At 30.4% G+C, this 18,422-nt stretch overlaps 4 protein-coding genes and 1 long non-coding RNA gene across 6 annotated transcripts in view; 2 read left to right on the forward strand and 3 right to left on the reverse strand.

Annotated features, from left to right (window-relative positions):
* LOC123275344 overlaps positions 1-15,345 on the forward strand; it is a 32,959-nt gene extending 17,614 nt beyond the window's left edge. Inside the window, exon 3 of the long non-coding RNA XR_006511666.1 lies at positions 15,270-15,345. This is a non-coding gene — a long non-coding RNA (uncharacterized LOC123275344). The remainder of the gene's footprint in view (positions 1-15,269) is intronic.
* Positions 1,681-4,201, reverse strand: LOC123275342 (retinol dehydrogenase 11-like). 2 transcript variants are annotated; one of them, XM_044743425.1, is made up of 6 exons: positions 3,752-4,201; positions 3,031-3,112; positions 2,640-2,941; positions 2,226-2,351; positions 1,930-2,146; positions 1,681-1,848 (listed from the first exon to the last, which is right to left on the reverse strand). In XM_044743425.1, the coding sequence occupies exons 1-6, from the start codon at positions 3,867-3,869 to the stop codon at positions 1,695-1,697; spliced, it is 999 nt and encodes a 332-aa protein (XP_044599360.1). In that variant the 5' UTR covers positions 3,870-4,201; the 3' UTR covers positions 1,681-1,694. The 2 variants fall into 2 exon arrangements, with proteins under 2 accessions (XP_044599360.1, XP_044599361.1); XM_044743426.1 differs by having other exon boundaries at positions 2,226-2,345; positions 3,752-4,200.
* On the forward strand, positions 3,224-7,098 carry LOC123275338 (cytochrome P450 302a1, mitochondrial). Its single transcript, XM_044743421.1, has 9 exons — positions 3,224-3,274; positions 4,652-5,123; positions 5,204-5,444; positions 5,521-5,696; positions 5,807-6,011; positions 6,082-6,241; positions 6,321-6,566; positions 6,638-6,856; positions 6,936-7,098. The coding sequence occupies exons 2-9, from the start codon at positions 4,955-4,957 to the stop codon at positions 7,062-7,064; spliced, it is 1,545 nt and encodes a 514-aa protein (XP_044599356.1). The 5' UTR covers positions 3,224-3,274; positions 4,652-4,954; the 3' UTR covers positions 7,065-7,098.
* On the reverse strand, positions 7,010-9,518 carry LOC123275339 (26S proteasome regulatory subunit 7). Its single transcript, XM_044743422.1, has 6 exons — positions 9,307-9,518; positions 9,209-9,246; positions 8,646-9,128; positions 8,393-8,557; positions 7,666-7,832; positions 7,010-7,562 (listed from the first exon to the last, which is right to left on the reverse strand). Exons 1-6 carry the CDS (start codon positions 9,374-9,376, stop codon positions 7,184-7,186), a joined length of 1,302 nt encoding a protein of 433 aa, XP_044599357.1. The 5' UTR covers positions 9,377-9,518; the 3' UTR covers positions 7,010-7,183.
* LOC123275343 (endocuticle structural glycoprotein ABD-4-like) lies at positions 13,670-14,890 on the reverse strand. The gene is made up of 4 exons (XM_044743427.1): positions 14,751-14,890; positions 14,485-14,642; positions 14,258-14,408; positions 13,670-14,158 (listed from the first exon to the last, which is right to left on the reverse strand). Exons 1-4 carry the CDS (start codon positions 14,760-14,762, stop codon positions 13,916-13,918), a joined length of 564 nt encoding a protein of 187 aa, XP_044599362.1. The 5' UTR covers positions 14,763-14,890; the 3' UTR covers positions 13,670-13,915.
* Positions 15,346-18,422: the final 3,077 nt, after the last annotated feature.

Genomic DNA, 18,422 nt, shown 5'->3' on the forward strand with positions numbered 1-18,422 from the left:
AATGCAACAAGATAATTTTTAGAATTTTTCTAATGCAAAAATTTTACAGTCATATTGTTTTTATTTTCGTCTTTGAATAATCAATTATTATTGTCATCTCATCTCTCATTGTGGGCGGCAGTGTTTACAAGGAAACAGAGTGCGATGCAAAAATATTCAAGTCAAGGTGATCGTCTTTCTCTCCTTGATCCCAGCCGATATATAATATCACATTACTTTCGACGACTGTATCAGCTGGAGAAAGTGACCCAAGGTACTTTCGTCACGAGTGGACATCTTAAATTGACCGTACACTTACATATATTTAAATTAGATTGATTACATCTGAATGATCGTTAAATGATTTTTTATTTTATCTATATTATTTCATTCCAATTTATAACAAACTTATTTAAAAAATTTTAATCTCTAGATGTCTAACAAACCTTACTTACCTTTTTTGTTGGTGATTAAAATTCTTTAACGGATTGTCATGTAGAACTGGATGTTTAACAATCTTAATTCATAAATCAAAGGTTATAACAGTTTTAAAACCAACAGATTTCCGCCTTCGTAAAGTATAGTTCGTTGACTTTAAGATTGTGAGATAACATAAAAATATTTTTATTTAAATGCGCGAGGACTTGCGAAGTAGAATAACGGTCTTTCAAATGAATGTAGGTGACCTACGAGCTTTTTAAATTTATTTATAACTCTTAAAAAATCCTTTGCTGATAAACGGGAGTCGATTACGTAGTTCTCAAATTTAAGCCGCGAGTCCCGAGATATGATTCAAAGGTAATTTTATATAAAAGTGTTTAGTTACCATACAAGAGAAGATGTAAAACGGACTGTCAGCACGCGTGCAATTTACCTTTTCAGTAGACTCACCTTTTTATCCACTCACTGATGCTCTACTATTATCTGCGGAGATCTCGCTGACGCTAATGTTTCTACTCTCTACTCAGCCTATCATGTTGTAGTATTAGTATAATGTAGCTGAGATCAAGAAGTAAAAGAAGAAGAAATGGAGAAAGATTAAAAGGATGACATAAACCTTTAGAGCTTGCGTGATCTTTCTCTGATTTGGGTGGCCGCGGTTTCAATCTCTCTTAACTCAAGAATGCCTTGTGCATCATCATCGCGTGAAATGTTTATCTCCTTCAAGAGTGACATCACGAATCTTTGGAAAATGTAATTAATCATTAAGTACACGTATGCGGGTTCAAAAAATCAAGTAGTAAAAAATCTCCGTGAAAAATTTTTGTTTATCCTTTATTCATTCAAATAATTGTTCAACAGTACAGTAATTTTTTTTTTGTATACAAATAGTTTTCTTAACAATACTTGAAAGCTCCTTTTATAATATAATAATATTTTTTTATAATAAACTATGTATCATTTAAAAATAGAGCAGGTGATTCATAAAAATATTTCTCTTTATAGAAATTAAGCGTTTACAGTTTTTTCGAGGAAAAATGTTTATAATTTTAAGAGTTTGACAATTAACTCGTGATTTAAAAATTAAAGTACGTGAAAAATAATGTAATTAGTGCAGTTATTAAAGTAATTTTTTAAAATTAATTTAAAGATTAGTTAGTGATTTTAGATTAAATTAAATATGAAAGTTTGTGCTTCGTAATTGAATAAATTATGAAAAAAATATAAAAATTTGTATCGAAAATGCTTTTGTACGTTATAAAAAGTATATTAATCTATTTAGCTGACACTTCGCGTGCGAGTATAGCCAACATTTCAGCCAAATTATCTTTCTGTTCAAGTCCGACCATTTTACAGCTTACATCCCACAACTTCTGCGCTAGCTCTGCATCTCTAGCTCTAGCCGATGGAGTTGTAACTGCGCATTCCCTTAAAAAATAAAACAAAATTAATTACGTTAATCTAAACATTTGGATCAGAAATTTTTGATTATAAAATAAAAGTTCTTACTTGTAATACATTCCGGTTTCTTTACCGGCAGCTTCGTCTAAAGCACAATGCAAGGTGGTTTGAGCACCTAGTTCCGGAGTCTTGATGAATGGAGCCGATACGTATTTCCAAAAGACTCTAGCTCCTCTGATAAATGCCGTGTCTAAATGACGCCCTAATTCCGTTGAAATTACACCGGGATGTAATGAATAAACTGTAATTCCTTCTATTTTGGCTTCTGAAAATTAAATTATTTGTTATAAATGGGTTTAGTGAGAATTAAAATTTTTTTGTTGATATTATAAAAAATGAATAACCTTTTAAACGACGAGATAACTCTGTTGTAAATAAAATATTAGCCAGTTTGCTTTGTCCATAAGCTTTTAATGGAGTGTAAGATTTTTCCAAATTTATATCGTCGAAATAAATGTCACCACCTAGAACTTGATTTATAAGAAAAAAATCCATTGATAAAAAAATGTCAAAGTTTTGCTGGGCTCCGTTTTAAATTTCCTAATTTAAAAATCTTTAATATTTTATTAATTACAACTTAAATTAAAAAGCTGATGACACATCAATGATGAATGATTATTGAATGTGACGCCGATTAATGTGTTAAAAACAGTTTAAAGTTAAAAAATTAAAATAAAAATCAATGAAAACCGCATACCGACCAGCATCACCATGACATCTAAGTTAAGATGATTAAAAAAAAATTTATTTTAGTTTACCAGAGTGCGCCATAGAAGAAACATTTATAATTCGTGCTGGAGTTGAATTTTTTATTTTCGGAAGCAATAAAAGAGTTAGCAAAAAATGTCCAAGATGGTTAGACTGAAGTTGAGTTTCGTATCCATCTTCTGTTTTTCCAAACGGACACATCATAACACCGGCATTGTTTATAAGGATGTGAATATTCGGCTCGGTGTCGTTCAGAGTTTTCGCGCATTCTCGTACACTTGCTAAACTGCAAAGATTTAGCTTACATACAACCAATTCACCTGGGTCTCCTTGGAATTGTTCGCGGTCTGGCCTTAAAATAAAAATATTAAATTTTTATTTCAACTGTTAAAAATTTTTTTGGAATAATGAAACAGGAACTGAGTAATCAAAAATGCTTACTTGGACGGAGGCGTAGTTTTCAACTCTTCTACAGCTGCATTGGCCTTAGCAACATCTCTGCATGCTAGAATGACTCTCGCACCTAGATATCGAGAATAAAAATATTAATTACTTGTTAGATAATATCAAAATTGCGTATTTTTATCTGTACTTTGTAACTTAGTATGCCTTGGTAAAAAAGAAGCGCGAGACGTGATCGGAATATCAATGGAGAATTAAATTCAATACTCAATCGCAATCACCGGTAGTTAATTTCATACGTCTTTCAAGGTCATTCTTATTATCCGGTCTCATTAAGTTTGCTTATTACAAACAACTCAAAGTAATTAGAAAAAAAAAAATTGTGAGTTAGTGATGCGAATCAAAGTACTAGCAATAGCATTGAAGCGTTTTAAACTTTTTATCTTGAATATTGGAAAATTAATAATAATTCATAGTTTAAATACAATTACTCATTAAAGTACAATAGATAGTACTTTATAAGTTGTTTTTGTACATTTAAAGAATGAAATACACATACATCATTAAAAAAATCTAAAAAAATAAATTAAAAATATTTTAAAATTTTATTTCAAGTCAAAACTGACATTAAAATTTCAATATATTCAACAAACTGCATATTTTTAAATAACAAATAAATTTAATTATTCATTACAAATCTTTGAAAATTAATTATTATTTATTAGGTTTAACAATAAAAAATGGTAATAAATAAAAGTACCTCTTCTGTAAAGATCTCGCGCAGTCTCTTTGCCAATCCCAGTATTAGCTCCAGTGATAACGACAGTTTTACCTACTAGACGTATTTTACTTTGACATGTACGGCTAAACGGCCACATGATAGGATCCACTCGTGTATTTAAATTTGATCCTTATTATTTATATTATTATGTACTAAATCTTGAGAGATATACTCGACAACAAAAACTTTACAAGCATAACTGTCATAGAGAGATTATTATTTATAAACCCGTTATATCGCACTGCACATATCTTGTTAATGCAACGAAAGCATAAGGATTACTTGTTGTACTGAGTACCGTTATCAATGTACCGGGTGGGAGTCAAGTTTGCTTTGGTTTGGCTAGTTTATATATAAATGTTATGGGATTGTAGCAACTTCAACACTCTAACCAAGTGTTGAGTGTGTGGTTTCCAGTGGTTCTTCCCTCGTGGTCTCTCCGTGGGGGAAACCACACCAGGAAAGTAATCTATACTCTCAGGCCCTTTCCTTCTCTACCGATATAGATTAACGATTTTTAAACAATTTTTATTTCATGTTGAACTTTATATTTAAACTCATCAAAATAACTCAAGATTTTTTTGTGCTCGAATAATAACTATAATATAAATAAATTTATATAAATAACTAATTAATTTTGATGTATGTTTATCGATTGAAAAATTATTTAAAAATTTATGATACCTAAATATTATATTTCAAATTTTGATGAGTTTACATCTTTTTTATTTTATTTATTTTTTTTTATGAAGAAATTTTAGTAAAAAATTCAGCGTTTATTTACAAGACATCAAAATAAATTTTATCAGTAATTTAATGACTCAATTACCGCGATAAATATAATTGAAATTAAAAAAAAATTATTATTGGAAATTGGAGCTGACTAACAAATTTTAGCTCATCAAAACTAGTCTATGGTATCAGTTGAGAATGTTACTATCGCACTTAAAAATCTCAAAGGCATATTTTTCTGGGGCACATTGGTACCTGGCGTTTTTGAATATAATTCACTCTAGACCGAGTATTTAAACCGGTAGGTCCGCAAAGTCACACTGATATAAAACTTTTTATAGTATATTTCATAACTTTTAACGTATTTATCGAAGATTATTGCAAAATTATTAAACGCGAAAGTAAGCAGTTGATTGAATTCCAAAGTGTAGTTGTGTAATATCCAAATTAATGAAGATGCATTTAAATCGTTCGTGTCAGCGATTATTCGGCGGAGCGAAAAATTACAGCTCATGTACTGCAACCGGTTTTAAATTAAATCCTCGTCCATTTGAAGATATTCCTGGACCAAAATCACTCCCTATTATTGGCACTTTGTATAAGTATCTTCCTTACATAGGTAGTGTTAATTCAATAATTATTTATTTTAATAAAATTAATACTATTTTTTTAAATTTAATTCAAATTAAAAATTACTAGGAGAATACAATTTTAACAAATTGCACAAAAATGGTTTCAAAAAATTGAGTAAATACGGTCCATTAGTTAAGGAAGAAATAGTATCCGGTGTTAATATAGTTTGGGTATTTCGACCGGAAGATATTGCAGAAATATTCAAAGCTGAGGCTGGAAAGCATCCAGAGAGACATAGTCATTTAGCGCTTCTTAAATACCGAAAGGATAGAAGCCATGTATACAACTCGGGAGGTCTTTTGCCCACGTAATTACGTTTTTTTAAATACGCATCAATATTTATAATTAATTAATTTTGATGATTAAATTTTTTTTTTTTTAAGAAATGGGTCAGACTGGTGGCGAATAAGAAAAGAATTTCAAAAGGCGTTGAGTAAACCACAGAACATTATTAATTATATCAATGTAATTGATAATGTTGTGCGACAATTTGTTAAATTATGTGGAGACAAAAAATACGATGACCTTTTATCATTGATATCGCGACTTTTTCTTGAATGTAAACTTGTTTACGCTCTATTAATCGTTCATTTGTAAAAAATGAATTGATTATTAAATTACTCTTTAATTGAATTTAATATTAATTTTTTATTAATAACAATTTTTTAGTAACGTGTTTAGTCGCATTCGATGTCTCGATGAACAGTTTTTCCGTAGCAGAGATGCAAGTTAACTCTCGCAGTTCAAAATTAATCGACGCGGCATTGACGACCAATAGCGCGATATTGAAATTGGACAATGGAATTCAACTTTGGAAATATTTTAAGACTCCACTGTACAAAAAATTGTGTACGAGCCAAAAATTAATGGAAGAGTACGCAACAGGTTCAATTATTTTTTATCTGAAAATAAATTTAGACAAAATAATAATTGAATTTTTTTAGAGTCGCCATTGAATTGGTAAATAAAAAAATAGATGACATGAAAAATAAACCAGTGTCCACCAACGAATCTTTGTTAGAAATTTATTTAAAAAACGAAAATTTAGATGTAAAAGACGTCGTGGGAATGGCCTGCGACATGTTACTGGCCGGAGTCGACACAGTAAAAAATAATGAATTTAAATTTATAATCTAAATCTAAAGCGACTATTTAAATATGTCTTGTTAAATTATACTTTTAGACTAGCTACAGCCTTGCCTTTGCGCTCTTCCACTTGGGAAATAATCCCACAGTGCTAGAGAAACTCCAGACTGAAGCTGCGAGGCTATTAGTCGATGATGCTCCGATAACCGCAGCTACACTGCGTGATGCGACTTACACCAAGGCTGTAATCAAAGAAACTTTTCGTATGAATCCAATTTCTGTTGGTGTTGGGCGCATCCTTGCTGTGGATACTGTTTTAAATAACTTCCACATACCCGCAGGAGTATAAATTATTTTTAAATTAAAAATAAAAATTTATTCAACTCAATTGATTGGAAATATTTTTACCAACAGACAATTGTGGTAACGCAAAATCAAGTTACTTGTCGTTTACCAGAATACTTTGACAACCCAAATTCATTTCTACCCGAAAGATGGTTGCGAGATGATAAAAATAAAACAAAGAACGGAGCTTCTGTACATCCTTATCTAGTTTTGCCATTTGGACACGGTCCTAGATCATGTATCGCACGCAGATTAGCTGAGCAAAACCTTCAAATGGTTCTTTTACGGGTAAAATAAAAAAATATAAATTATTATTCATCACTTTACATAAATATTAATATTAAACAAATAACTAATTTTTTCACAGCTAAGTAAGGAATATAATTTCAAATGGAAAGGAGGTTTGCTTGATAACGTATCTCTATTAATAAATAAACCAGATTTACCTATCAAAATGGAGTTTACTTCGAAAAACAATGATCAACTACTTACGTGAACTGTTATACTAAACGTTAAATGACATTAAATATCACATAATATAGCAAAAATTGAAAATAAAAAAAAAGAGCTAAATAATATTAATTATGATAATTATGTATTTTTTTTTGTAAATGTTTAGTTGTAAGTCATATATTTAGGAGTAGCGGAGAATTTTGCATAGGACTTGATAACCTTGCTGACGGCATCGAGGAAGTCTTTTTCGGTGGCTACCTTACGTCTGGCACGGATCGCGTACATTCCAGCTTCTGTGCAAACCGACCTGATTTCAGCTCCAGTACTGTTAGGACAAAGACGTGCAAGAAGTTCAAATCTGATGTCACGTTCTACACTCATAGAGCGAGCGTGGATCTTGAAGATGTGGGTCCGGCCCTCCAAGTCAGGAAGACCAAATTCAACTTTTCTGTCCAGACGACCGGGACGCATGAGCGCTGGATCCAAAGTGTCCGGTCGGTTGGTCGCCATCAGTACTTTGATGTTTCCTCGTGGATCAAAACTACAAGAGGAAAAATTTTATTATTTTTATATCAATCAATCAATTATTGCAATTAATTTATATATTGTAAACGTAAATAAAAATAGATTATTGATAGACTCACCCATCAAGTTGATTAATAAGCTCCAACATAGTACGTTGGACTTCATTATCACCACCAGCCCCATCGTCAAATCGAGCACCTCCGATAGCATCAATTTCGTCGAAGAATATTAAACAAGCTTTTTTACTTCTTGCCATTTCGAATAATTCTCTTACCATTCTAGCTCCCTAAATAAAATTAATAATAATTAATTCATTTTTTCTAGTTGAAATAAATTGCTACCCTGATAGTCACGCTTTTTTTTTAAAAAATAGTTGGATTTTAACAGTTACAATTAACTTAACATCAAGTTTGTGGTAATTCTTTACAGTACAACAGTTGTAAAAAAATTGACGAAAATCTATGGTCGCAATTTGAATACAAATTAACACCAAACTTTTGGTCAAATTTCCTTTCAACTTTACTACAATACTTGCAATGTAAGTCTTGACGTCAAATTGAGTAACTTATAGAAAACTTAACTAAAACCGTTTGATTTGCAAACTCTTTTCATCAAGTTGGCTACAAATTTCGGTAGTAGACTAAATAAAAGTTTGAGTTACGGTGGCTATCAGGGTAACAACATTTTTTTCAAGTTATAATTTGTCATTAAAATTTCGAAGAATTTTTTTTTCTATTTAATTTATTATTTTCTTTCATGCGAGAAGTTTCAATTTTTTTGTGGAATTAAAAATTTTCCAGTAGCGATTTTTTAAGTAAATTTTTAACGATAAAAAAATCAACAAACCTCTCCAACATATTTTTGAACCAATTCTGAACCAATGACACGAATGAAACAAGCATCGGTTCGATTAGCAACAGCACGAGCACACAAAGTTTTACCGGTACCAGGTGGGCCGAATAATAAAACTCCTTTTGGTGGTTCAATACCCAAGTTGACAAATTTCTCCGGCTAATAAATAAAAAGTGCATATTTATAATTTACAATCTAATGATTTGATAATATTGAGAATAAAACTGTTTCAATAAAAAATAATTACGTGTAACAAGGGTGTTTCGACAACTTCTCGTAGTTTTTCGATTTGTTCTTTGCATCCACCAACGTCACTGTAAGTGACATCAGGTTTTTCTTCAACCTGCATCATGGTGACAGTAGAATCGATCTTGGGAGGCAGTGGGATATGAATTTGGTACTTATTCCTATCAACTCCGACTCTCATTCCTTCCTCAATGTCAGTAGGTGCTACCGAGTCCGCGAGATCAACAACGAACTTGGCAAACTGTTTCACATTGATGATGTACTTTGGATCATCAGAGTCCGCGTTGATGATTTTTGTACAGCGGGCAACTTGTAATGGTTGTTCATTTTGCAGGGTTTGTTTATCTGCTGCCAAGTCCCACAGAGCTGGAGGAGCCAACCCAGTGTCTGACTCTTTAATTCCAGTCAATTCATTTACTCTTTTAATAATTGTCTGAATGTCTTCCTCTACTCCTTTGATAGACTTTGTGTACTGCCCTTGACCCTAAGAAAAAAAATTATTTTTTATTTTTTGATATATATATATAATTTATTTGATAGGTGAATATTTTTTTTTTTACTTACATAAGTCTTCAATAATTGAATATCGCCTTCGTCAAGAGCTGGAAAATGAAATAGAACATTTTATTAATTGTAACTGGATTGAAAATTAAATAACTTACATTTAATCTCTTTCTCTTCTTTTTCCTCCTCTTTAATTTTTCTCATATCATCTCCCAAATGATCTGGCATTTTTCCAGACTAACTTTACTAAAAATTACTAATAATTAAAATGATATCTTTGTTAACAAACACTATGGATGGCTTTAACGATTGAGGTTGGGTATTTATTTCGTTACTAGTAAAATTGACGGACGACCATTACTAGCACAAATGATGCGACTGAAGTGCCATCTTTTTAAAATAAGCGACAAAAGCGCTAGCGGGCTTCTGTTGTACCTGTAAATAAAATGCATCATATTTTAAATATTGAATTATAAAAAAATAAATATAATTTAACAAAATTTTTATAAAAATAATGTTGATTGAATAAACTAAAGAGAAATTACTGTTTTTATGATTGAAAATAAATTTATATGCGCTAGAGAATTTATAATTTATTTTTGGGTCTTATTGAAATAATTAACTAATAAATATATAAATAATTTAAAATAAATAATTAAAAATAATAATTTTTATTTAAATAATTTACGATAATTTTATTTATGTTTAAAAATAAAATAACAGACATGTACTTTTTGAATATGCGCGCGCGCGCATGGCTAGAAACAGCCACTAGATGGTGCGCGATTCTCTTGCTCTTGCTACTGCGCATTCAAGTCTGCGTCGAGACACAACGGTTGCTTCTTCCCTCCAGCGCTCCGCAGCTTACGGCGAACCGGCATTTATCACTTTTTTGTACAGTTCTAATCATTTTTTATTGATTTAAATTCAATTATAGGTAAAATAAAACTTAGAAAGCTCGAGTACATAATTACGTACATGAAATTATTCGGTATTATAGATTTGAATCCCGTTAAAATTATTGACACGACATTGTTGTTAGCTGATGTCGACACTGGACATGAAATAAACGTAATTCGGAGTATTAAAAATTAAAACGCGTCTTTTTTAAATCGAGTTTGTAGAAAAATAGCAGAAGAAAAAGCCAGAAATAATTTTATAGATTTTTTTAGGCATGAAAAATTTTATGTACAGCGATGCATTCTTGTGGGATCAGCAGTGGAGATGCTGAATCCTGATTATCGACTCATGACTTCTTTTTCATTCATCAATTGTTCGAGGTAATTTGTTTTCATTTTCAGTAAAAAAAATTTTTTTTTCGTTGAAATGAACTTAAAGAATTCTTTTTTTGAATTGACTATAAAATTTGATATGACTTTTGATAAAAGAATTACGATTACTATTTCTTTGAAATTTATTGCGCTACATCGAGATAGTAGCGACATCTTGAAAATTTTACGTTTGAATTTAATTAAACTTAGTCTATTCGATCAATTACCACTACAAAAAATTAATTAATTAGTAATTAAGCAAAAATATATACTTTGTCAATCAAAGATTTTACCAATAGAAATAATATATATTTAAATATTTTTATGCATTTACCCAATTTTTTTTTGCTCTTGACAACTGAGAGATGATTAATTAAAAAAGTTTTTTATGATGATATTTTTTTGCATTGATTGATGTGTAACAAAAGACTAGCAAAAAATAATTTGCATTGTTGAAAATCAAAAGTATCTTATTTATTTGTTACTAAAAAGTTTTTAACTTCGATAATATGAAATATAAAGTTTTTTGTTCATTAATCGGCACAATAAAATATTATTACGGCTGATAAGAATCCCTGTATACTCTTCAGATAATTTTCATCCTTATGTAATTGCTGGTCGATGCAATATGAAAAAAATGAAAAATTATTAACATTGATATTAGCGCAAAGCAAGTGATCATAAAATTTGACTTAAAAAGTCAAAAATTCCTTATACATAAAATAACAAATTCATACAACAATTAAAATAACGATACTCCATTAATTAAACAGAATAATAAGTATTAGCCCATTAAAGGTGTGGTATTTCCACAATAATTAACTAGTTTTAATAGCAGAGCATCGTGAGAGCGCCAACTTTTATTGCAGTTGCCTTACCTCAACTGCTATTCCATTGTCTGTTGGTGCCGGTGAATATTAGACTTCCATCAGATCAGTGGATTGCGCATCTATTGCAAGTGTAATACGCCCCAAGCTTGCTATTCGAATCAACTGAACAAAGAATAATGAATAACAATAACTTTAAATATGCCAACCGATCTATTGACCGAGTTACGCGTTATGACATTTGATGGCGACAAACTATTTTTAAATAGTTTTGATCTATCAGCAACGTCATTTACACATAGCAACGTTGTAAATATAGTATATAGTATATAGCGTATCTGTGTGCGTGAGAAAAACCCTTCACGTTTATATTAATCCTCCACTGCAATGAAGTGTCTGAGATGCCAGGGCATGGCAAATGCCACTAGCACATCCCCAATAGGCTATTTCGTATATTCCGAACGATATTATACTTACTATCACTTTTACTGACGTGGTAATGCTACGCCTTCTTACGCCTCACCAGGATGAGTCGGTTCTCTAACTTTATTACTTTAAAATCGATTAATTTCATCATAGATTTTTTTATAATTTATAATTAAATATTTACACTTTAATGAAATTATTTTTAATTATTACCATCATCAACGATTATTTTATTTTACAGAAAATTAATTAAAATGCCAATTGATATATAGATTTTTTCTTTCAATTTAAATTGTATTGTTTGGAATAATTTCAGAGCTCTAAATAATTCCATCATTAAAATTATCATTTATCTTAACAATATATTCTTGAAAATACCATCAGATACAATCGATAAAGATAATAATATTAACAATTATTATTTTTCCGCGAGTTAGCTATTATAAAAATAATTAAATGGTATTCTTGATTGTTATTATAATTTGATAATTATTTTAAAAGGTCTGAATTGCGTGAGTCATTCTATTTAGTATAATCTTAAGATGTATATAATTGAGTAGCTTACTGACATTTTCGAGGGATCAAATATAATACAACCAACAGTGGTCCTTTGTCTGGATCCACTATTTACCCGTTAGATGAATCATCTAACGTGATTTTGAACATCGACGTGCAGTAGCTAAGTATCGAGTAGTTACTATAATATATAACTTTGTAACTATATATAGGGGTAGAGCTATGAAAAATGTACTATCCATGTCCATATAGATATATGTAACTTATACAAACAGCCAATAATTGCTTCAAGAAGGAAAGCTAACATTAATCATAAGTGCCGATGAGTGACCTGCTGACTAGCCAGTTGATTATTCTCTGACCTGCTAAATTTACTTTTATGATGGCGATAGGTACATCGATATTTATTTATTAGTGGGATCTTGAAGCAGGGAATCTGTGTTGGAAAGATTATGTCACGATTATAAGAAATGAATTACCGATCGCGGGATTATGTAATATAATTTTTTGGTTGCTTCAATTAGAACGTCTGCTATCTGATTTATTGATTTTTGAAATATATATAATTATCAAATTAAATTTTTTTTTTTGAGAAGTATATTTAACAATGATAATTTTCTAAAATAGTAATTCGCAATTTCTACGTAACTCTCAAAAATGATTATATAAAATATTTCCTTTTATAAATTTCAGATCTAAGTTTAACCTTTTTATGCTTTGAAAATATGTATATTTTCTTTTTGTAATTTATTACTTTTCATCGTAATAAATATTCAAAATGAATTAAAATTTTATTACTTACATTTCGCTAGCATATATCCATTAACAATCTAAGAATCATTACAAAGTATTAGATAATTAATTTATACGATAATTACTATCTAATTGGTAGAGGTTTGTAAAGACATTTAATGAAAAATCAATCCAAGTGATTTAACAATATAATTTTAATCGTATAATTAGACTCATCTCTACATTCAATTATCAATTTCGAAATATTACTCATACCAACATTTTGATTGCATAATTAAGATTTTCTGCAAGCCGATTTGTTTATCGCTTTGCAAAAGATTATTTTATTTCTATTATCTTTGTTTTTGAAATATCTTTAGATATGGAAATTAAATACTTGGAAAGTGAGAGTTTCACAGAAAAAATTAGAATATCTACATATAAGATTTTTATTTATTACCATAAAAATTATTACAGTAAATATTTATAGTTGAATATTATTTTATTATAAAAATATTTAGTTGTCAGACAATAACCATTCAATATGGAAATTCTTGCATTAGCTTTTTAATCTGAGTTTGTTAAACCGTCATTGAGTTTTTATCATTGTCAAAATTTTTCATTTTACTGCAAGGTTGTTGTCGCTCCTTCAACTAGCTCAGACAGGTACAATACCTGTAATCTGTCATTTTCAAATGAATTGAGAAAAGTTCTTGGAAAGATTTTCAAAATAATGTTTTAGAAATGAATTATTTTTATTGCAATATTATTTATTTGCATTATAATCCTTTGTCTCAATTAGAACAACAATACAAAAAATACAATATATATACGTTACATATTTATGATAGAATTAATCACAGGTTAATGGGTAACAAAATTTAAAACATAATTTGATAAAAAGTATATTATTCACATGATATATATACTGATGATCGTGCTTTAAGTGTGTTTAAGATTGAGTAAGATAATTAATTATTACAGGATGTTGATTATTAGAATTTACGGAATGGTCCACCTATGTTCTGATTAAACAGGCGGTTATTGTACTGCTCCTCTTGGTACTGGCCTTCATTGCTGGGTGGAAGTGAAGCAATTGCGCGTTGAATCGCTTCTGGGATCGGGGGTGGAGTCGGAATATGATTACCTGTTGCGTGAAATCCAGTTTCATCTGCGTAATACTCAACGGTTATTGGCGTGCCGTCAGGGGCTACGTAAGAGTACCGTCCTTGAACGATCTACAAAATAGAATTATGTTTTTATTTAATGCATATAATATTTTAATAATTAATGCGGATAAAATATATAATTTTTTATAAAAATTTCATTTATATTACTTCAGCTTGTCCTTCGGGAGTTGGTGCTCCTTTGGGACTTCCACTTTCAGACACTGAAATTCCGTTGTCAGTTTCATAACTGAATTGATATGAGCCATCAGGTGATGAGTCTTGAGTTTGACTACGAATTGGAATTGTCGGCCCACTTGGACTAAATTATTTAAAATTGATTAGAATTTTATTTTATGCATAAGATTATTTTTTTGGTATGAAAATTTTTAAATTACCTAAATTGTCCTTGTGGTTGATATTGAGGCTGCTGAGGTTGAAACTGAGGCTGAAATTGTGGTTGGGGAATCGGTCTCGGAGCACCAGGTCTTTGATAAGGCCGATAATTACCGCTGAATTGAGCGAATGCGCAGCCAAGAATGGCAAAGCTAATGATCTGTAATCACACAAAACACTTTGTCTTAGAAATAATTAAGGACTAGAAAAAATTTTTAATGTCCAATAAACTTTTTATATCCATAAATAAATCAGACACCACACTCACTAAAAACTTCATAGCGTTGTAGCTCCGTAAACTCTAATTGGTAAGATAGAATCTGCATCTCGAAGAGGAGCACCGCCAGCATTTATACGAAAACGTTCCGATCTTTCCCTTCCCATTCTCGTGCACGGGCTCACTAGATCTGTAATTTTACCACTCTTAGTGTGTGTGAACGCCTAACCGTGGTGATGATAAAAGCGATGATGATGATTGTCGTTCATGTTTGTGTCTGTGAATCAGGCACCTTCTCGTGTAAAGATCAGTTGTTCTAAGACCTAACATACCCCACTCCATCGTGTTCTTGCCACTCTTCCTTTTATTTGCCACTACTTTAAACTGTATACTCCCGCGATCCCTCCCGACTCTAGATCATAAGGTTATACTTTGAAATATTGCTTATTTACTTAAGGAAATATCAACAATACTATGCCGTACTTATGTTTAACATTTTTTATATGTTCTCAAAATGTATTGATGTATGTTCTCCTTGACATAAACTGACAGGTATCTATTATTTTTCAGACACGTGTCCGTACCAAGGGTAGGTGATTAGTACAAGAGAGAAGACAGCGAATGTAAGTGACTACTTATATCATTATTATTTATGCATTTTTTATTGTCTATTATAAAGGTTGAAATTCTTTATAATTAGCTGGATATATTTTTCCTATTTTGCCCATAGTCTGTTGAATTTTCTTTCCGATAAAGTATCTTTAGTATCAAACATTCCGTGAAATTCAAATAAGACGACTCTAGAATGGTTAAACAAATTTTTCAGTTTTTAATTTTCACAAAATAATACATATTATATTTAATTTTTTCAAAAATCATTTTCATCAATACATTAGCTGTAGTTTTTTTTTTAATTTTATTTTCAGAATTTCATGCTTGTGTATAGGGTTTCTTTTTTTCAAGTTTTAGTTCGCAACAATTTTTTAATTTTTTTAAACGGGTAATTAAAGTATGTTAAAAAGTCGAAAATCACAAATATTTACATACATAGAATTTTAGTTGAGTTTTTGATTGCATTGACCCTCAGACCACCCTTACTACCCTCTAGTTTCTTTCAAATTGAAAGAACTCACCAATTTTTGAATAAACTGTTCAAAAATCCGACATTAATATTTGACTATGTATAAGACAATTTTATGTTCCATATTTGAAATTTATGTTTGTGTTTTTATCTTTTCAGATTTTTTCTTTTTTTTTATAAAAAATTGCAACACAGTTTAGCAAATTTAATTTTTAATTACTTTGATCGTTTTACAAACTTATAATTCTGAATTCATTTTAATTTTTTAATTCTTGACTTGCTAAAAATAATGAATCGTCATTTGAATACTTTTTTTTTTTTTTTTTTTTTTTTTATAATATACCATTTATATGTCTGATGATCAGATAAAAATGGAAACAGCATTAAAAATTATGTGGACGATATACATTAGAGAAACTAAAATAGGCAATGTTTGCAAAAATTCTCGGATTTTGATATATTAATTACCTCAAGTCCGAGGTCATTTAGCTGACTTTAAATTAAAAAATAAATTTCTTCGTAACGAAAAAATTAATTCTCCGTAACTACAATATGAAAGGATATCATAGAATTACATACAAAGTACTAATAGAAGTAAAGAATTCCCATAATTCATATTTAAATGTTTGGACTGAACTTTTCATGCGCAATCAGCAATTGCCTGAGGGAGTAAATCTGTTCAAGCAGGAACTCGCGTTTTACTATCTTCAGACAATGAGATATAAAAATCGAAATGAAATATATAAATATATAGGATAGGATGCAACCTGTAGCTTATTTATAACACGCATTTCATATTATAGGTTGCTCGTACTTCGCCTACACTAATCATTGGCTGTTGCATAAGTTGACAGTTATTTGACTAAAATGCCTAATTTAATTAGATTGATCGCTTGATAATATCGTATTATATTATTACAAAATTATAAATTTACATTTCTGGATTTATTTTCAAAATTTAAGCTTAAGTTATTACATTAGTAAACTTTTCTATATAATTACATAACACGATTATGAATGATTAGTTTCATCTAATTAATAAAAAAAAATTAGACAAACGGTTGACCCTGAAGGCCATCCCTGCAACTTCCCGCCACTTACATACCTAGGCGCTTAAAATTGCACTAATAATTGCTCTTCGAGCTCAAAAAAACAACTTATGTTTTATTTTGAGCTCTCCAAGCTCAAAGAGATAGTCTTTCTATACTTTTGACATAGAATTTAATTTCACATAACTTCACACTAATAGATTTGTTTATAGTTAAAAAGAATTGTTAATATTTAACAAATCATTTATTAGAAGCCATTTGTTAGGCCTTAACAAATATTTCTTAGTATTTAAAAAGATTTATTAATACTTAATAAATGAATATCAGATTTATTGAATACAAACAAATCATTTTGAATACTAAGAAATATTTATTTAACATTAAAAAATGGTCTCTAATAAATGATTTGTTAGCTATTAACAAATATTATTTAATACAAATAAATCCTTCTATCAGTGCAGTCAATTCGTTCAAGAGATATCATAAACGAAAGAAAACCGAAAAGTGTTTTCTGCACATAACTTCACATAATTTCAGCCAGTTCGTTTAAGAGATATCATGAACGAAAGAAAACCGAAAAGTGTATTCTGCACATAACTTCACATAATTTCACATAATTTCACATAATTTCAATCAATTCGTTCAAGTGTTTTTTCCACATAACTTCACATAACTTTACATAATTTTGCATAAGTTCACATAACATTTCTTTTCGGATCGTTTTTGATGAGATAGTATAATTTTTAGACTTTTGAGCTCGAAGAAGCATAGAAAAGCTATCTCTCCAAGCTCGGAGAGCTCAAAATAATACATAAATCGATCCAAAAAAAATTAGGAAAACGGTTGACCCTGAAGGCCATCCCTGCAACTTCCCGCTAATTTCATACTTAGGCGCTTAAAATTGCACGAATGACGTTTTTGAGCTCTTCGAACTTAAAAATACAATTTATGGGTTATTTTGTGCTCTCCGAGCTCAAAAGTCTGATAGAGATTTGATAAGACACTATTTTTTGAATTTTTAAACCACAATAACTTTTGAATGAATAAACCGATTTTTACGCGGTTAGAAGCATTCGACGCAGTTTTTCAAGCCTCACAAAGAATCTTAAATTTTGAATTGATCGCGCTAGGAATTTTGGAGTTATTCCGAAAAAACACTTTTTTCGGTTTTCTTTCGTTCACGATATCTCTCGAATGAATCAACCGATTTTGACCGGACTGGTGGCGATCGACGTGGTTTTTTGAGGTTAAGAGCTGATTAGTTTTTGGAATTGAACTATTAAGCCGTTTAAAAGTTATTCCAAAAAAATCACATTTGAAAAAATTTTTTTTTTCAGTTTTTTGAAGATTTCTCAAAATCTATTGATCTGAATCGGTCCAAATAGTTTTCAAAATCTAAGTTTGGTCAAGCCCTTTCGAATGGCACCAACCGCGATGAAATCGGTCAAGCCGTTCAAAAGTTATAAGCGGTTCACATACTTTCACACACACACACACACACACACACACACACACACACACACACACACACACACACACACACACACACACACACACACACACACACACACACACACACACACACACACACAC

Source organism: Cotesia glomerata, linkage group LG1 (genome assembly GCF_020080835.1).
Source record: "Cotesia glomerata isolate CgM1 linkage group LG1, MPM_Cglom_v2.3, whole genome shotgun sequence".
NCBI lineage: Eukaryota > Metazoa > Arthropoda > Insecta > Hymenoptera > Braconidae > Cotesia > Cotesia glomerata.